Here is an 18,550-nt window from a genome sequence, read left to right as displayed (position 1 = left end):
CCGGCTGTACTCACGTGTTTAGTCGACGTCAGCCGGGACAGATATTATTTATAATGGAAATCACTCACGGTAGTTTAAACGCTAAAAAAAATTACTCAAATCGGTTCAGAAATCTGGGATATTTCGGTGAAAAAATTAACCTATCTTACTCCTTGATTAATCCTCTACTTGGCTGTGAAAGTGCCGTCAAAACAGGTTCAGCCGTTCCGAAGATTAGCCCGTTTAAACAGACAGACAGATAGACAGACAGACAGATACTATAGTATAAATTTACCGAAAATAACTTCTATTCAAAACAAAATGAACTAAAGAAACGATTTCTCTTTTTATTTCACAAGATGATAAAAAGAATAACTGCGATAACATTGACATTGGCAATCAGAGGGGACGCCCCGCACACCCGCACAACTCCCGCACTGACACGGTGCGGGCGAGCGCGGGTGTCGTGTGGGAGTGCGCCCCCCCCCCCCCCCCCCCCCCGTCTCATACCCCGATTGGCATTTCAACCTGTCGCGGACTATATCTTGTTAGTTCCAACCGCCCGGCATGCAGGCTTCATTCCTCTCAGCCTGCGAGTTTGCGGCGAGAATTGCCTCGGCTAAGAATGTCCTCAGACATTTAGTTTGTTCTGAGCGTTTACGGCTTCGAGGACGTCTATTTATATATTAAATTGCTTAAATAATAAAGCGAAAATAACTTCTTAAGTGGGTCTGTGGAGTAGACTAAGTTACCCAAAATAGTTGACCTTACTTTAACTTAGTTGTTTAAGTTTACTGTCGCACAGGGGCCCTAGCGAAAATTCTCCAGTTATAAATCTGCCGTTTAGTATGGACGGAAAAGCGACGAAAAGTTTTTTGTTTCTCTCCCGTATCGGCCAAGTGCGATTTGGACTCGTACACGAAGGGTTTCGTACCATCTTACAAGAAGTAACACTTATTATTTTATTTTAATTTTGAATCGCGTCTGTTTAGTAATTTTTATTATTTGATTATTTATTAGTATAGATTCTTATAGCGGCAATTCTGTCAAAATATGTGAACATTTCAACTCTACCTATTACAGTTCACGAGATACAACCCGCTAATAGACAGACGGATGGACTGATGGACGGACGGAAGGACGGACAGATGGATAGACGGACAGCGGAGGCTGGGTAATAGGGTCCCGTTGGCACCCTTTGGAGTACGGAATCCTAAAAAGCACAGTTAACATTAATTTGGAAGCTACTCTAGGGCCTCTGGAAGCTTTAAAGTTTAAACCAGGGTTGTTGCGGAAGCCAATAATTTAACACCCTTGTTGGGTGTCATTGTACACTTTTTGGTTGGTTTTGTTAGCATACGAAGATATCAACTAGCAAACACGCGTAAAGCACGCGCCACTCTGGCCCCGCCCACTTCTTTAAAAGCTCCGCATTAATGATGCGGATGTTGATGTCTGAATAAATGCGGATGTTCCGCATTTGAGGATGTGGATGCGAATATCCGTAACACCCCTGGTTTAAACCCCGAATTCAGTTATCTTTTTGGCAAAAATTAAACTTTGATACGCAACCAAGATCGCTCCGAAACTTGAAACACATAGTGAGTAGGTATATTATATGTACCTAATTTAGAAGTCCTATATACATATATTGTAGAAGATTACAGATTTAATATTTACCACCGCCATGTTAGATACATTATACAGCTCCAGTGTTTATCTCATCTAAGTTTATATTTGTTAACGAACAATCTCGCGTCAACAATGTAAGGTAACGAGTTGCAAACTTTGCTACACTAAGAGCGGGGGCACACGATGCGTTGCGGCGCCGCAGCGCAAGGATTTCACCGTGCACGTTGTTATGTCGCAGAGGCGCCGTAGCAGCGTTGGACATAGTGTCCTACCCATAGAGCAGAAACAAAGAGGAGTTGGCCTAAGCAACTGTGCACTGTGATTTTCAACTAGGTCCTGACGTCATCACTGTGGGCGGGGCCTTAGTTAGTATGCTGTCTGCGTTCGTCAGGTTCACATATATTGAGACTCGTATTATCGGTGTGTTTTCGCGTTTTTAAGAACAAAAGGATGAAGTGTTGTGTTTTATCGTGTCAAAGTTATTCAGACAGACGTTCTGATTCTATGAATGGTATCACATTTCATTTGTAAGTAATTTTATACGTAATTATTAAAATAGTTCTAGAAAATGACATCTAGTGTGAGATAGCTGAACTATGTAGTGACATCAATATATCGATGTTAGGTCGCTAAGCGAGTAGTTTTGCTACTAACCCGCAGATGGAAAATTGAGAAGTGGGCGGCGTTCCACAACCCCTCACCCCGCAAAATGTCACTCGATATTTCATAGGGAAATCTTAATACAACATCTCCTCTTTGTTTCTGCTCTATGGTCCTACCTTGTGACGCATAAACAACTGAGCGGTGCCGCTCCGACGTCGCAACGCATTCACTCCTCCCCGCCTCGTCTCGGTGGTTGTAAGTCCGGTGCGGCGCCGGAGCGCATCGAGTGACATGGCACAGATATTTCTATGTAAGACGACGCAGCGACACCGCTCCGGTGCCGCACTTTTATCTGACTGTCCAACGATGCTACGGCGCCGCTGCGACATAACAACGTTGCGGCGCCGCACCGCTCGTGTGCCCGCTGATACGGTGAAATCTTTGCGGTGCGGCGCCGCAACGCATCGTGTGCCCCCAGTCTTACCCCTTCCCTCCACGCGGCGCGGCGTCCTAATTATATGCTTTCAGACTCTTGTGAAATAAATATTAATCTGTACCTATATGAAAAATTTGAACTCCTGACTGACTGACTGATAGGTATCAACGCAAAGCCTAAACCGCTGGTCTTATAGAGACATGAAATTTGGAGGATATGTTCTTTGTAAACAATCCACTAAGAAAGGATTTTTTGAAATTCCACCGCTAAGTGTGTTAAATGGGGGTTTGATGTAGTCCACGCGGATGAAGTCGCGAGCATAAGCTAGTATGCTATGAACAATCTTAGAATTGCGCTGGATTCGCTCTCAATGTGAATTAACTCTAGAGACTGAAATAGGGGATAATGTGAAATCCCATCGAACACACGCTACTATCTCGATAATTCTCTGCTCCATCAATTTTTCATTACTCTTGTTTGGCGGCATTGACTGAAGCAGAACCTATCGTCTATTGGACGCCTACTACTACCATTACAGTGCTGTAGAGACTAGAGAGCAGGGTATATTAGCGCGCTCTAGTGCTCTCAACTCTAAATTAGGCCCTAATATCCGTTTTCAAACGTTATCATTATTAGTCTTTCTAAGATAAAATAATATCTCACTTTACGTAGACAAAAGTAGGGGCGCGGATCTAATTACGAATAGTCTTCTAAATATATAAAAGGACTAGCTTATGCTCGCGACTTCGTCCGCGTGGACTACACAAATTTCAATGATTGATTTTTGATAATTCAATATCAAAAATCCTTTCTTAGCGGATGCCTACGTCATAATAGCTATTTGCATGCCAAATTTCAGCCCGATCCGTCCAGTAGTTTGAGCTGTACGTTGATAGATCAGTCAGTCACCTTTTCCTTTTATATATTTAGATTTTTTTGGTTCTGCACATTTTTTTATGTTGTATAGAAACGAATTTTAATTAACACGTATTTTTTATTTTTTTATTTTACCTACTCGTGTGCTTCAGCTGTTTATTAAAATACACGCACTCACACTCGATGACGCGCGTGGCGGCCGTTGACCTCTGCGCGCTTTAATATCTGAGATGCTAATAGAGTCAGCTAGCATGCTTATAGCGTGCTTTGTATACGAATAGTATGACCATGATTTGCTTATTTTAAGGTAAAAAAATTATTTCAAAAAAGGTACAAAATTATGAATGGAAATGTGTTCTATTAACGATACAGAACCACCAAAAAAAATTTGTGCAAAATCAAAAAAATCTTCCTGTATATTTAGAAAAAGCTGAGTGACAATGTTCATGATGAGTAATAGTTTATTTCGTCCGCAGGGCATCTTCCGGCTGGCGTGCGAGCACGTGATCCGCACGATGCGGCGCGGGCGCGAGACGCTGCTGACGCTGCTGGAGGCCTTCGTGTACGACCCGCTGGTGGAGTGGGGCGGCGGGCGGCGGCGGCGCGGCGCCCGCCACGTGCGCGCCGCGCGCGCCATGCTCGCCGTGCGCGTGCGCGAGCTCAAGCACACCGCCGCCGAAGTCACGTGAGTTGTTGTCTGTTGATATGCTCCCCTGGTACAGTGAGCAGTACCCGTAGTACAAGATTTTACGTCTCACCAAACCAAACCAAATTCGAGAGTCGAAATACTTCCGCGTTACAGTAAAATGGACCTAAACAGCCTTGAATTGAAGTCAAATATTCAATGCCACTGATTTTAATTTCGCAATGTTTCCGCTTGGAGCGCTGGCTGTAGAAGTGTAGACAAACTTGAGCTTTAAAACAAGGCGTTTAAGATCCAGTTTACTGTAACGCGGAAGTATTTCGACTCTCGAATTTGGTTTGGTTTGGTGAGACGTAAAATCTTGTACTACGGGTACTGGAGAATAGTAGGTAGTACCCTGTGCGCCTGCCGCGTTGCGCATGGTCTACGTGCGGGTGAAGGCATGTAACTTATAGGCATAACGCATACAGTGCGACAAGGCTACCTTGGCGCGTGGCGAAAATAGGTTGCTGTCAAGTGTTTCCTTTGTTCTTGTTTGAATAGCCTTAGTTCTCCAACAGCGCCCCCCTGTCAATGTCATTCAAGTGCCAGGTAGTAGAGCGTTGCGGGAGGGCTGTACCCGTAGTACAAGATTTTACGTCTCACCAAACCAAACCAAATTCGAGAGTCGAAATACTTCCGCGTTACAGTAAACTGGATCTTAAATGCCTTGTTTTAAAGCTCAAGTTTGTCTACACTTCTACAGCCAGCGCTCCAAGCGGAAACATTGCGAAATTAAAATCAGTGGCATTGAATATTTGACTTCAATTCAAGGCTGTTTAGGTCCATTTTACTGTAACGCGGAAGTATTTCGACTCTCGAATTTGGTTTCGTTTGGTGAGACGTAAAATCTTGTACTACGGGTACTGTGATGACGTGAACTCAGTGACTGTCGCCCTCCCGCTCCGCTTCACCGCCGCAGGAGCCTACTCAGTTACGCGCTATACCTACTTATATTTACTACATTTTTTTTTATCTGATATTTTGTAAGGGGCTTTTACAGATAATCTATATGCCAGCCCCATCGTTACAAACTAAAATATTTACTAGTAGCTGATGCCCGCGACTTCGTCCGCGTGGATTTTCTTTTTTAAAAATCCCGTGGCATCACCACGATTTAAAAATGCAATTCCTTACAGCATCAGGGCTGAGGAGTTGGATCCTCGAGTTCAAAAAGTCTTTACATTGTACGTAACTCCAATATCAATTTATACCAGACAAAAATCCCATCAATTTTTGTGGACAGGGCCCATATTGGAATTTAGAATTAAAAAAAAATTATTGGACAATATCGCAAAGTTTCACTATCGATTAAAAAACAATACTTAAACCGGTTAAGAAATCTGGGAGATTTCGGTGACAAAATTAACCTATCTTACTCCTTGATTAATCCTCTAGTATGTGAAAGTGCCGTCAAAACAGGTTCAGCCGTTCCGAAGATTAGCCCGTTTAAACAGACAGACAGATAGACAGACATTATAGTGTAGATTTACCGAAATATCTTCTATTCATTCAAAACAAAATGAACTAAAGAAACGATTTCTCTTTTTATTTCACAAGACGATAAAAAGAATAACTGCGATAACATTGACATCGCATATACAATATATTGAAACCAGGCTGATAAACAGTCCGTCTACAAGTTTCCGCTCCACCGACCGACATGACAGTGTAGTTATTGCAGAAGATAATGGTCGCCGAAGAAAATATTCTGTATTCTCACTCGCAACCATTCGGGAAGCAATAAATACAAAGGGCATATCTTTACGAGCTGCCACTCGCGTGTAGGGTTACCATGCGTAAAATAGAAAAGTCCTGACAAAGCCTGATTTCTCTGGAACTTCCACAGACAAAGTCTGTTTTTTACTGAAAACTCCTGATAGCTTGATTCATACTAAAAAGTTGTAACATTTTAGTAGTTATTATCGATCGCTGCAATAAAATTATTTTATTCTTTAACTGCCTGGGCACAAGATTTTTGAGTATTTTAATATAATTTGCCTCTTCTCTAAAATCTACGCCATGGTTTCTCAGACCAAACTCTTATTTCTAATAGATTCAGTTCTCGCCTTACTGACCGCTCTCAAAGTAACTCTGTATGTTGATTTAAAAATGTCATTTAAATCCGACTCCTCAAAATAAATACAGACAGTTTTTCATTCAATACTCGAAAACCCGAAAGACAGTTGGACCAGAATCCTGACAAATCCTTGCATGTAGTAACCCTACTCGAGCGGTAACACGCGTGTACTGTACGAAGATAATGCCCTGACGAGTTCTCGACACAAATATTTATACCCTCTGTTATGACACCCGCCTAGACTCACCAATTTCCACTCTTTGTTACAACAATACCGTACCTTTTACGTAACTTGAGGCTTAATATTTTATGAGCACCAGTACTAAAACTATTTATAGCGCTTTTACATAACTGTTACAGTAAGTATTTTAAGGCGATTTTACTTGATCCTTTGTGATAAAAAAAAAGCCTTCTGTGCCCTTACAAGCCGTTAAACTGCCTTTTCACATTTTCCGATATGATTCCAGGTCAGATGACCTACTTATCGGGCCATATGAAAAGCTGTTGTCTTGCATATTGTCAGTTAAGATTCTTGGCACACAAATTAATACGCTTATATATTATGTTTGTAAACCATCATACAATATTAATACTGGGATTAGTATCTAATTTTTTTAACATGATTCAACAATTTTCGCTAGCTGTCTTCAACTTGATCCCATATACACGTATTATGTAACCGCACATGACCGAGGACGAAATTATACTGTAAATAATTTATTTTTGCTAATGAGGTTTCTGATTAAAACTTTGCCGAGCATACCTTGAATTATTAGTGAGCTCACGAATGATATCCGCTTTTAAATATTCACAAAATCTCATCCCGAGCTTAATTCTTGTTTATGTAATTTCAGGGAACAACTTTTGGCTATACTTCCTGAAGTGAAACAAAGCGCTGAAAAATGGCTCGAGGAAAACGACGAGTTCAAAGCTGTTGAATCGAAACTTCAGCTGTGCCACCAACAAATGGCGCTAATAAAAGAGATTGAAGCCTACGGTAACAATCTAAACAACCATCCGTTGTACGCCATTTCACAAAAGTACACGTCCTACAAACAAGCCAAGAATGCTGTCGAGGATTCTATGAAAGCTCTCGTAAAAATTCTTAACGATTTTGACACACAAATCGAAAGTTTTGCCACTACCAATGAGGTACTAAACGGACCTCAATTAATGGCATGGGTACAAGAATTCTCTGGCCCACAAGAAGAAGAAGAAAATCAAATATTTGAACACATAAAAGAGTTCTTAACTAATGCAGGACAGAGCTCAATGATATCTCAGTGCGAACAAGCTGAATTAGAATTGAACCAAAGCATAAAGCAAACCAATCTCCTTGTCAGATCCTGCCTTGAGCTTCTTACGCAATATGTCGCAGTTTCGCAGTACTACCCTCAAAGTCAGACAGAATACCACCGTATAATGATGTTCCGCAAATATCTCGCAGCAGCCTTAGAGAGCAAATCTCCCGAAGTGTGCCGCGAAGTATCCAATCAAGTCACAGCATTAGTCAACTCCGATTCAAACTGTGGCGATTCACAACAAATCGTCGCTTACAACTACCGTTTGCAACAAATGAATGCTGAAGCCACTGCGAATTTGAACAAATGTCTTGAAAGGTTGCAGCAAGAAGGTGGCCCTGATGCTATCGCTATAGCACAGGAAGCTTACATGGAGGCCAAGAACAATATCAGCAATTGGGTAAGAGCTGAGGACGGGGCTGCAGCGGCTTTAGAAAGTGTTGTGATTGGAATGCTATGCAATTTAAACAGGAGATATTTGATGTTGGAAACTGGAGCACAAAGCGCAGGAGACTGTCTCGTAGACTTGACTTCAATGGAAGGAGAATGGTTCCTTGACGACATGAGCTCGTTATCTATGCAAGCCGTGGAACTGCTGTCACTTCTACCTTTACAATCTGCATCAGTGGAAGATGCTTCTTTACCAGTGGCTGTTGAATGCGTAAGAAACGCTAACTTACTTCTAGCAGACTTGGTACAGTTGAACTACAATTTTAGCACCATCATATTACCTGAAGCTCTCAAAAAAGTGCACTCTGAAGATCCATCTGCACTTTTGATGATAAACGAACTGAACAACGTGATCATGAATTCACCAGTTCCTTTGAATGATCTATTGACAGATCTTGAAATGCATTTCAGATATCTTGTGATGGACATGGAGGTAAATATAATTGACAGACGACGAAAGTCTCTTTTAGACTTTCATTAGACGAGACATGTCTTATCTAATGAATGGTTTGTTTGCAGTCTCCAGCAGCCAGTGCCCAAATCATAGCAGCAGAACTGCGGTCCAGATACGAAGCCCTGCTATCCTCAACAACTGAAGGGGAGAACCAGTCTGCAGGGCGCATGCTGCTGATGGGCTTTAACGGGCTATTCGCTGCTGTAGAACTCCGTAGTCGGGAGCTGGCGGACCACCTGGCCGCGCCCACGCCGCCCGCGTGGAGGAAGATCGATCATATCAATGATGCTATGCATATGTCGGTGAGTTTATGATTCTGACTAGGGCTACTCAACACCCCTGTAATTATCACATGCTTAAATCACAATGAATTTAATTTATTCTTGCTGCAGCAGTAAAATTTTGCCAAAAGTAAGAATCAGCCAATCAGAGGTGACTGTGCTCAAAATATCGTGCTGAGAGGGTATTTTATTTTTATTTTATTTTATTTTATTTCATTTCATTTCATTTCATTTTATTTTATTTTATTTAATAGGAAGCCAACAGTATACAAAGAAAACTTATATAAACTTAGGACTATCAATGTATACTCACTTACAGGCTAACTCAACATGCTTAACTAGAACTTCTAAATAGTAAAACTTAAACTAAGACATTCTTTGCGTACTTAAAATCTATAACAATTAAATTAATTACTCAATAAGTTAAAAGTACAATAAGAGCGCGCCGCGAGTAGCCGCCGCTATGCCAAATGAAATAAAGTTGAGTTGAGAGAGTTCGATGGTTTTAGCAAGTATTTATCGTCTTTTTCAGGCGGCAATGCAAAGTCCGGCCCTGCGCTCTGTGCTAGAGGATATCTTCATAGTCCGTCGTATCCAGACCGTGGCGGAGGTGTTCTCGTTATGCGCGCAACTGGCGTGCGCGTTCCGCGGCGCGCCCGCCAATCCTAACTCACATCAGATGCACCCTGCTTCGGCCATGATGCTGGATGACGCCGCGCTCTGCAAGCCTGTTAGACGGTGAGGGCTATTTTAATAAAAAGTTACAGCTTTTCAAAATATATTTTCATATAAAAATATGCGTCATGAAACTTAAACAGACTATAGTTGTTGCATTTCACGAGGGCGAGTGGGTCATGCTTGTGTGAGTCGTATCGGTATATTGCAAGCGCTTGCTCGCGACTGATTGGTCCGACATGCACGCACATTTACGCAATGTCCGTGTAAACGATGTAACCACAACTAAAGTTCACTCGCCTTCGTGAATTGCAAGGACTGTAGTTGACTTAAAATTTGGCACGAAGAGAGGTCTCGTGGCACAAATGAAAGAAAAATTTCGAAAAATCATTCATTTCAAATCTTATTTGAAAATATTTTGCGGTATGTATACTTATATGCTGTATTAACAGTAATAATTGTATATGATACTAGAGAACCGCCCCGGCTTCGCACGGGTGCAATGTATATATTGTGGTTATTTTGTTATAGGTACTTATACTAGTTGTTGCTCGTGACTTCGTCCGCGTGGATTTACATTTTTCAAAATCCCGCGGGAACTCTTTGATTTTCCGGGATAAAAAGTAGCCTATGTGTGTTAATCCAGGTTATAATCTATCTCCATTCCAAATTTCATCCAAATCTAGGCGGAATAGTTCTCCGACTGTTTTTATGCCAGTCCCTGATGTTAGGTAGCCATGACGTCTGCCTTCTTCCCGCCCCTTTTTTTCCAGGTATTTTACCCATCATAATTGTCTGCAGCAGACGGTACCTATCGTGTCGCAAAATATGGCCCAGGTACGAGATCTTACGCTGCTCGATGGTTTGAATGGTTTCAGGTTCACTGCAGAATACGTATCTCGCTGCGTGTTGGGTGTGCACTCCAAAGCCCTGGCGTCCGTGCTGTGCCTGTTGCTGCGCCGCGCGCGGTTGGACTTGCACGCTGAGGTGGAACAAAAAGAGATTGGTAACGAGATTAATATCTTATATGAATAAGTTTAATCACGGTACATAATTACTCCATAAAACAACATGCAAATCAATGGGTTTTTTCATTATTTTTGCTACATTTGTTTTTCTTAAAATAATTAAGGTATCAAATAAAAATTAAATTAATACAATTTGCTCTGCGAGAGTCTGGTCGTTATTTCCATGCTTAATGTAGCCAAAGCTTAACAATTGTTCTGATAGATGGAACAGCGGCAATTCGAAGTAGGTCCAAACTCAAAAGGACTTACACACACATATACAAAGACACTCACATATGCAAATTATACATGCTCATTCACTTACACCCCCACACACACACACGCACTCACGCACACACAAACACAGATAACATGGACTTCCACGCACATATTATTTTGTTTAGCTCTTTAGTTTAGTTAGTATGTTAGTTAGTATGTAGTTAGCTTTGTATTCACCGAGCTGAAGGCCCTGTTTTCCGAGACACAGTTTCTACTAGTTCGGAAAACAGGTGCACAGTATTGTTTTGGTAAGAATTTTATAATAATTAGTTTTAAGGTACGTGTCAATACTTATTTGGGGGGGATTACTAGTTTGAGATTGTGAATAAGCATCATAATTATTGTGATCAGGCGCCTCCTGGAGCGTATCCTTGGAGTCTCTGTGCGAGAAGGCCGCCGTGGTGGGCACGCCGCGCGCGCGCGCTCGCGCCTCTGCACTGTCCGCCGCGCTGCAGGCGGGCCGCGCGCGCGCGCACCGCGCCGCGCTGGCGAGCCGCGCCGCCGAGCGCGCCCGGGCCGTGGCTCGCGCGTCCCGCCTCAGGGCCGCTGCGCACGCGCATCTACACGCAGAGGTCAGGATACACACTTTGCATTACAACTTAGCGTTTTGGCGTCTGTACCCGAAGACCCGTTCCGTCCGTCCGTCCGACCATCTGTCAGTCAACAGCCTGTATCTCATGAATCGCACTATTACGGTTCCACACCACAATAACCACAAATATTAAAAAAATTAAAATGGCTGCCATGAAAAATAAAAATATTAAAAATTATTTACGAACGATGGTACGGAACGAACAGTCAGACGTCATGGTGTAATGTTCCAGGTCCTCAACAGCAGTCAAGATCCCAGCCCGCTGCTGTCGCGGCGCGCGCGCGAGCTCTGCAGCGCCGTGGAGCGCCTCGACAACGCTACGGCTAAAACGCAGACCCTTGTCACCGCGGCACATCAGAGGTAACTCAACCAATCATCATCCAGAGCCTCTTGCAGTCCACTGCAGGGCTGAGGAGTGAGGCCTCTTCATTAGCACTCTGCTCTTGGGGAGCTGCATCCATTGGATATCGTCGTGCCATCTTGCAGGTGTTACAGGCCATGAGCCATTTTGAAGAGTTCATTTCGATGTTAATGAGACATGGCTTCAGCGCAATAGCAATTTGCGGGACTTACATTCGAAAATCTCTTGGCAATTTAGACCGAATGACTACAGAAAATAAAATAAAATAAAAAGCTGTTAGAAAAGATCGGAGTTAATTGTAAGTTGCGCCTAATGAAGTTTCGCTTCAATAAAAATTTCAGGGTGAAGTGGGGTGCAGGAGCTAACCCCGCGCTGCGCTCGATAGTGCGCGCGCTGGAGGGGGGTTGGGCAGCGCGAAGCGCGCACGCGCGTCGCCTGAGCGCAGCCGCTGCGGCCCTGGCGCCGCACGCGCGTGTCGCTGCCGCACTCAGCGCCGCGCCGGCCGCCAGGGCCGCGCGCGCCGCTAGGGCCGCTAAAGCCGCCAAGACCGCTAAGACTGCACTCGCGCATTGGGAGAAGGTATGTTTTGGAAATGATCACCGTCCTAACGTCAGTGAGTCTAGCAATAACCAAACTGATAACAAGTTTCCTTTATATTGTGTGTCTGCCGGTTCCAGGCTTGCACACTGGCACTAAAGTACTCCCTCCAAGTGTCGGCAGTGGAGGAGTCGCTGATGGAGATGTTGCACCCCGAGGGAAACATCGACTCACAATGGGTAAGTGAATATCGTCCATACATACAGTGGAAGACTATGTAAATGATAAGAAAGCTTGGATTTGACTCGCTCCAGCAATGCACGGGGCTGCAATTGCTTGTACAGTATGGCATAATAATATTGTAAATTGATCACTTGAAAAGAGCAACCGCCGAGTTTCTTGCTGGTTCTTCTCGGTAGGAACGGCATTCCGAACCAGTGGTAAATTAAACTGTAACGATTCAAAAGCACTTGTAATAAGTCTACCTTGAATAGAAATATATTCTATTCTGTTCCCGAATAACTTTAAGTAAAAATCAAACCAAAAAATCTTACAAAAAAAAAACAATGCTGAAAAACTAGCTGGGGTAATAAACTTTTGAAGTAGAACTTGTTGAGAGTAACTCAGCTCTTTTACACTGGAAGTGATGGAACTCATAGTCAAGGTAGGGGCTTCTCTAGTTGACCATTCACACGAAATTATGCAACCTTTACGCAATGCATTATAGTTGAATATGATACATGTCATCTGAATCCCCTAAAGAAGCCCCTATCTTGACTACGATTTATGAATGTCAGTGTTAACATTCGCGGTACTTCCGTCCGTATTTAAAATGGCCGCCAACTAGAACAGTCAAAGTCAAAGAATTCTCACGGGATTTAAAAAAATAATTTAAATCTACGTAGAAAACATCAAATCATCATCATCAACATTTACTAAGAAACATTTTTAACGAGTCGCAGGGAGCCGTCGGATTCAGCTGGCCCAAGGCTGGGCGTGTAAAAGTTTATACAAGAGACCTATGTCCAGCTGTAGACCTCTATCTGTTGACGATGATGATAGTGATGATTTTGTAACAAAATTAATGACGTCTATCAGGTGGGCAATGTGTCAGCGCTGGTTCGGGAAACGGCCAACACGCTCAACGAATCACGTACAGCGGCTCTGAGTAAGGTGGAGAGAGCCGCGACCGCCCTGAGGGCCGCGGCGGACAAGCTGGCCCACGCGGCCCTGGCGCGCGACAACCTGCTGCAAGAGCTGAAGGGGCCGCTGCAAGCCTTGCTGCAGCTCAACGATGTAAGTGTAACCAGATTGTGTATTTCTATTGCCGCTATGACAACAAAAAATAAAAATTTCAAAAAAAAAAAAAAAGAAAAATAAAGTAAAATATTTTAAAACGCCATCTATTGACAAGTAGCTGTTGCTAATCGAAGAAGAGAACAGTAGCGGGGTCTTCTCCGTTTGACCTAAGCCAAGACGGAGGTACGGGCCTCGAGGCATGGCCTCCTTGCCCAGGTGTGGCGCCTTAACGTCAACGTAACGTCCTTTAAGCCGTTGTCGGCTAAGGCCTGCCTTCTTGGCTTAGGGCCTCGAGGTCTCGGTTCTGTGTTGGGTCCAGGGCGCCCGTACTTAAGGCGGTGGGCTCGTCGTTGTGCACAGGAGTATTGTCAAAGCCGGTAAAGAAGAGAAAGATTCGAGTCACAGAAGTTTCAACTCTCACCGCCAGACGTCTTTACTTACAAAAATGGCGTGCGAATTCTCAAAATTTATGCATTATTTAAAAAAATAGAATCGCTGTTTGAGTAAAATGTAATAAATATAAATATAAATATTTGAGGGTGACAATCCGGCGCAAGAGTTCTCGACACTGTGGCGCGGCGTGTCGGAGAAGATCAACTGCATCTCTGCGGAGCCCGACGCGGAGACGCGCGTGCGCGCCGCCGCGCGTGCGGCCGCGCAGTTGGACGCCGAGTTGCCGCTGCTGCTGCAACTGCTGCTAGAGTGAGAGATACTATTTCATTCTTACTATCTATATATTCTTTTTTTTTTATTTTTTTTTTTATTTTAATTTGTAGAGACAAACAGTTACAATTAGTTAGCTAGATAGTATATATATAAAAACATTTAAACCAAAGCAGCATTCTTGCTGGTTCTTCTACTAGTTGATGATTCAAAAGCACTTGTAAAAGTTTACTTGAATAAAAATATATTCTACTAGCTTATGCTCGCGACTTCGTCCGCGTGGACTACAAAATTTCAAAACCCTATTTCACCCCCTCAGGAGTTGAATTTTCAAAAATCCTTTCTTAGCGGATGCCTACGTCATAATAGCTATCTGCATGCCAAATTTCAGCCCGATCCGTCCAGTAGAGCTGTGCGTTGATAGATCAGTCAGTCAGTCAGTCAGTCAGTCATTCAGTCAGTCAGTCAGTCAGTCACCTTTTCCTTTTATATATATAGATTGTATTTTATTCTATTCTATCTGCACACAAGTCCGCCATCTTGAAATTGATAATAGACGTCATTTCCGTGAACGGCATCACAAAAACCTCGGAAATAACACGCTTATACATCCGTACTTCCATACTTAATCTTATAAATGCGAAAGTTTGTCTTATTGTCTGTCTGCTAGCTTTTCACGGCCTAACAGTTTAACCGATTTTGATGAAATTTGGTACAGAGTTAAATTTCATCCCGGGGAAAGACATAGGCTACTATTTATCCCGGAAAATCAAAGAGTTCTCACGGGATTTAAGCTGCTGCGACAGCTGGTGTAGAGATCTGAGTCGTCCATTGATATTTATATTACTTGCACTTGTCTTATGGAATATATTCCGACTACAATACAATCCACCTGATTCTGTTGTTTTTCGCTAAACAAGAGTATCTGAATCCTTTTCTTTTTAATATTGCTAAAAAAGGACGAAACATGAATTTTACATTTAAAGACACAAAATTTTAGTGCACGCTACAAATTTAAACGATACGCTCGCGACTAGCAGCTAAAGTGACGAGGTTTGACGTGTTCAATAAAACTTTCCAACTGTATCTGTCCTTTTCATATCACGGTGAGACAAGGCTCTCTTGGCACTTGAATGACATTGACAGGGGGGCGCTGTTGGAGAACAAAGACTTAGACTATTCAAACAAGAACAAAGGGGACACTTGACGGCACCGTTAGTTCCGATTTTCGCCACGCGCTAAAAGAGCCTTGTCGCACTGTACAAATAGTAAGAAGAGAACGAATACTCTAAAATTTAGTTGTGCTCAGAATCAGTACCGATATGATGCTAAGTTTTTTTTTTTTTTTTTTTTTACTTGTCGCTATGACAAGTGTCACCGCACCCCTGACAAGATGTCAGAGACTTTTTCAGACTTTATTTTATTCTTTATTCAGGCTTTATTAAATACAGAATTACAATGATTTATTTAATTTACTTAATTTTATTCCGTATAATTAATTATTGCTAATTTGTTGACGGAAGTGTCATTTTGTGCAAGGTGAAAGGAACAGAACCATGCAATTTCTGTCCATGTTAATTTATGTATTCTTATAATAGAAAACAACATTGGACCTTTATTATCTGGTTCTGTTCCTTTCAATGACTATTCTCGCTATTCGGGGTTGCTATAGAGTACAATACCATCCATTGGGATAGGGGGCAGTAAAGGGGGTGCTCCTGAAACTCTAAGTTAAAATTTCAGAGCTCGAAAATCATTTTTTTAAATAAAATTAATCACTTTAATCACAATTAGCATTTTTAGAATAAACTAAACAAACACAATACAAAATCGCAAAATACAATAGATACTGTCATAGGTTACCACCGTTAACACCTGTAATACTTTTTTTTTTACTGATTTTACGGCTCTGGGTTCTAATCTATAATACTTTTGCTACTGCTGTACAGACTACAGACCAGTAAAGTAAACTTTTTTTTTCTAAACGGCTTTAAAGCGAGTCTTCTGGCGTAGCCTGTTTTAAAAAACTTAAGGATTGGGTAGGTTAGGGGGGGGGGGGGGGGGGGTTTATCCCCTTCTAACCTAACCATTCCGAGTCGGAGTGCCCCAAGTCCCGAGCTCGCTTCGCTCGCTCTTGATGGTGGGAGCGGGGGGGAGAAAAGAGACCCCCCACCATAGTGGTGGTCTCTTCTCGTCGACCGGGGCCCGTCGACGGAGCCCCGCTTCGCGGGGCTCCTTTTTTCTGGGTGGTAAAAAAGAAATAACCCACGAAGGGGATGGCGGGGTCTTACAGACCCCGCCATCCCCTTCTAACCTAACCGTTCCGAGTCGGAGTGCCCCAAGTCCCGAGCTCGCTTCGCTCGCTCTTGATGGTGGGAGCGGGGGGGAGGAAAGAGACCCCCCACCATATTGGTGGTCTCTTCTCGTCGACCGGGGCCCGTCGACGGAGCCCCGCTTCGCGGGGCTACTTTTTTCTGGGTGGTAAAAAAAGAAATAACCCACGAAGGGGATGGCGGGGTCTGTAAGACCCCGCCATCCCCTTCGTGGGTTAACCTAACCGTTCCGAGTCGGAGTGCCCCAAGTCCCGAGCTCGCTTCGCTCGCTCTTGATGGTGGGAGCGGGGGGGAGGAAAGAGACCCCCCACCATATTGGTGGTCTCTTCTCGTCGACCGGGGCCCGTCGACGGAGCCCCGCCATCCCCTTCTAACCTAACCCTTCCGAGTCGGAGTGCCCCAAGTCCCGAGCTCGCTTCGCTCGCTCTTGATGGTGGGAGCGGGGGGGAGGTATAGATTAGAACCCAGAGCCGTAAAACCAGTTAAAAAAGAAAGTATCTTGCTAAGTTTACTTTATTGGTCTTTGGTTCCCAGCAAGATTATTATAGATCCCAGAGCCGTAAAACCAGTTAAAAAAAAAAGTATTATAGGTTTATGTTATGGTAATCTTTATATGTGTTCGTAGTTCATACTTTGCGGTTTTGTGTTTCTAAAAATGCTAGGGACCTAATTAATTTCATTTTATTTACATAAATCTGTATAAAATACGCGATTACGTGTCTTGAAATTAAGAAATTACGTAAAGATCAGTGCAAATTAATATCTTTCCAGTGAATATTAACGAAATCTATGTAGTAATCGTGTTTTCTATTTATAATGTTAATCATTTTAAAATTGTATAAATGTCTATAAATACGTGTCTCCGAAACTTGAAATTACAGATATGTAAAGTGCAAATGAACCTCTTTATACTGAATATTACCGCTATACCTATATAGTATAATATTCGTGAATAAATAGTGGTGAACCTTTCTATAGTGGAGCCCGCTATTCTCAAGCAGAATGATAAGAATATTTTCCGGCTTGCAGTGCTCTCCAGTATGGCGGGGATAGAGCCCCTGCACAGTTCTATTTGTATTTGCTGGTGTAGGTCCTCACGTATTCTGCTGTGCTGCGGACAGTCGATGAGTAGATGTAAAATCGACTCATCGACACTGTCATCGCAGACACAGCCAGGACCTTCCTTGCACTTGAACCTGTGCAGGTACTCCGAAAACCCGCCATGCCCACTGAACACTTGAACAAGAGCTGCTGGGATATGATGCTAAGTTGGACAGGTCGGGGTGATTGAAATGTTTAATTTCCACGTGTTTATGTATGAATGTATCTCACGTCAGCTTGCCGGGCGGCGCGACGGACGGCAGCCGGAAGCTGATGCGACAAGCCGCGCTCTCCGCCCGCCCTTCCGCTAGACACGGTGAGGATTTGTACGGACGTTTGTGTAGTATGAAAAAAACCGGTCAAGTGCGAGTCAGACGAAGGTTCCGTATCATCTTACAAGAAATAACACTTATTTTTTTTTTTTTTTTTTTTTTGTTGTTACACTTGTTATTCAAAACTTTTTAAACCTTCACAGCAAAAATAATTTTATTTTGAAACTCTCAAATTAAATGATGTATGAGAGAGAGTTCGGCATTGTTGTAAACAGTGGCGTGCATAGGGTTCTAAGCTAGGGTAGGCATTAGTCAGTTAGGTTACGTATTTAGAGGCTGTCATGATGAAAAATGACCATTGAGCCATTTCAACTTGGGTAAGCAGTGCTTTTATGCCTTTATGACCTGCACGCTACTGGTTGTAAATGAATCATCATGATCAACCCATTGCCGCCACACTACTGAGTACGGGTCTCCTTTCAGTATGAGAAGGGTTTGGCCATAGTCCATCACGCTGGCCAAGTGAGGATTTGCAGACTTCATACATCTTTGCGAACATTATGAAGAACTCTCAGGCAAGCAGGTTTCCTCACGATATTTTCCTTCACCGTTAAAGCAAGTGATGAACGCACGCACATAATAACTCTGAAAAGTTAA

General features: G+C 43.0%; 1 protein-coding gene across 1 annotated transcript in view; it reads left to right on the top strand.

The window, feature by feature from the left end:
- nonC (serine/threonine-protein kinase Smg1) overlaps positions 1-18,550 on the top strand; it is a 148,446-nt gene that overhangs the window by 124,994 nt on the left and 4,902 nt on the right. The window contains exons 2-13 of the mRNA XM_034975147.2: positions 4,003-4,211; positions 7,143-8,472; positions 8,559-8,795; positions 9,307-9,512; positions 10,328-10,455; positions 11,087-11,307; positions 11,560-11,687; positions 12,030-12,267; positions 12,366-12,464; positions 13,324-13,521; positions 14,063-14,226; positions 17,858-17,937. Coding sequence (XP_034831038.1) covers positions 4,003-4,211; positions 7,143-8,472; positions 8,559-8,795; positions 9,307-9,512; positions 10,328-10,455; positions 11,087-11,307; positions 11,560-11,687; positions 12,030-12,267; positions 12,366-12,464; positions 13,324-13,521; positions 14,063-14,226; positions 17,858-17,937 — 3,238 coding nt within the window. The remainder of the gene's footprint in view (positions 1-4,002; positions 4,212-7,142; positions 8,473-8,558; positions 8,796-9,306; positions 9,513-10,327; positions 10,456-11,086; positions 11,308-11,559; positions 11,688-12,029; positions 12,268-12,365; positions 12,465-13,323; positions 13,522-14,062; positions 14,227-17,857; positions 17,938-18,550) is intronic.

This window comes from Maniola hyperantus, chromosome 14 (assembly GCF_902806685.2).
Source record: "Maniola hyperantus chromosome 14, iAphHyp1.2, whole genome shotgun sequence".
NCBI lineage: Eukaryota > Metazoa > Arthropoda > Insecta > Lepidoptera > Nymphalidae > Maniola > Maniola hyperantus.
Note: the sequence above shows the minus strand (reverse complement) of the source record. Positions and strands in the feature narration are given on the sequence as shown.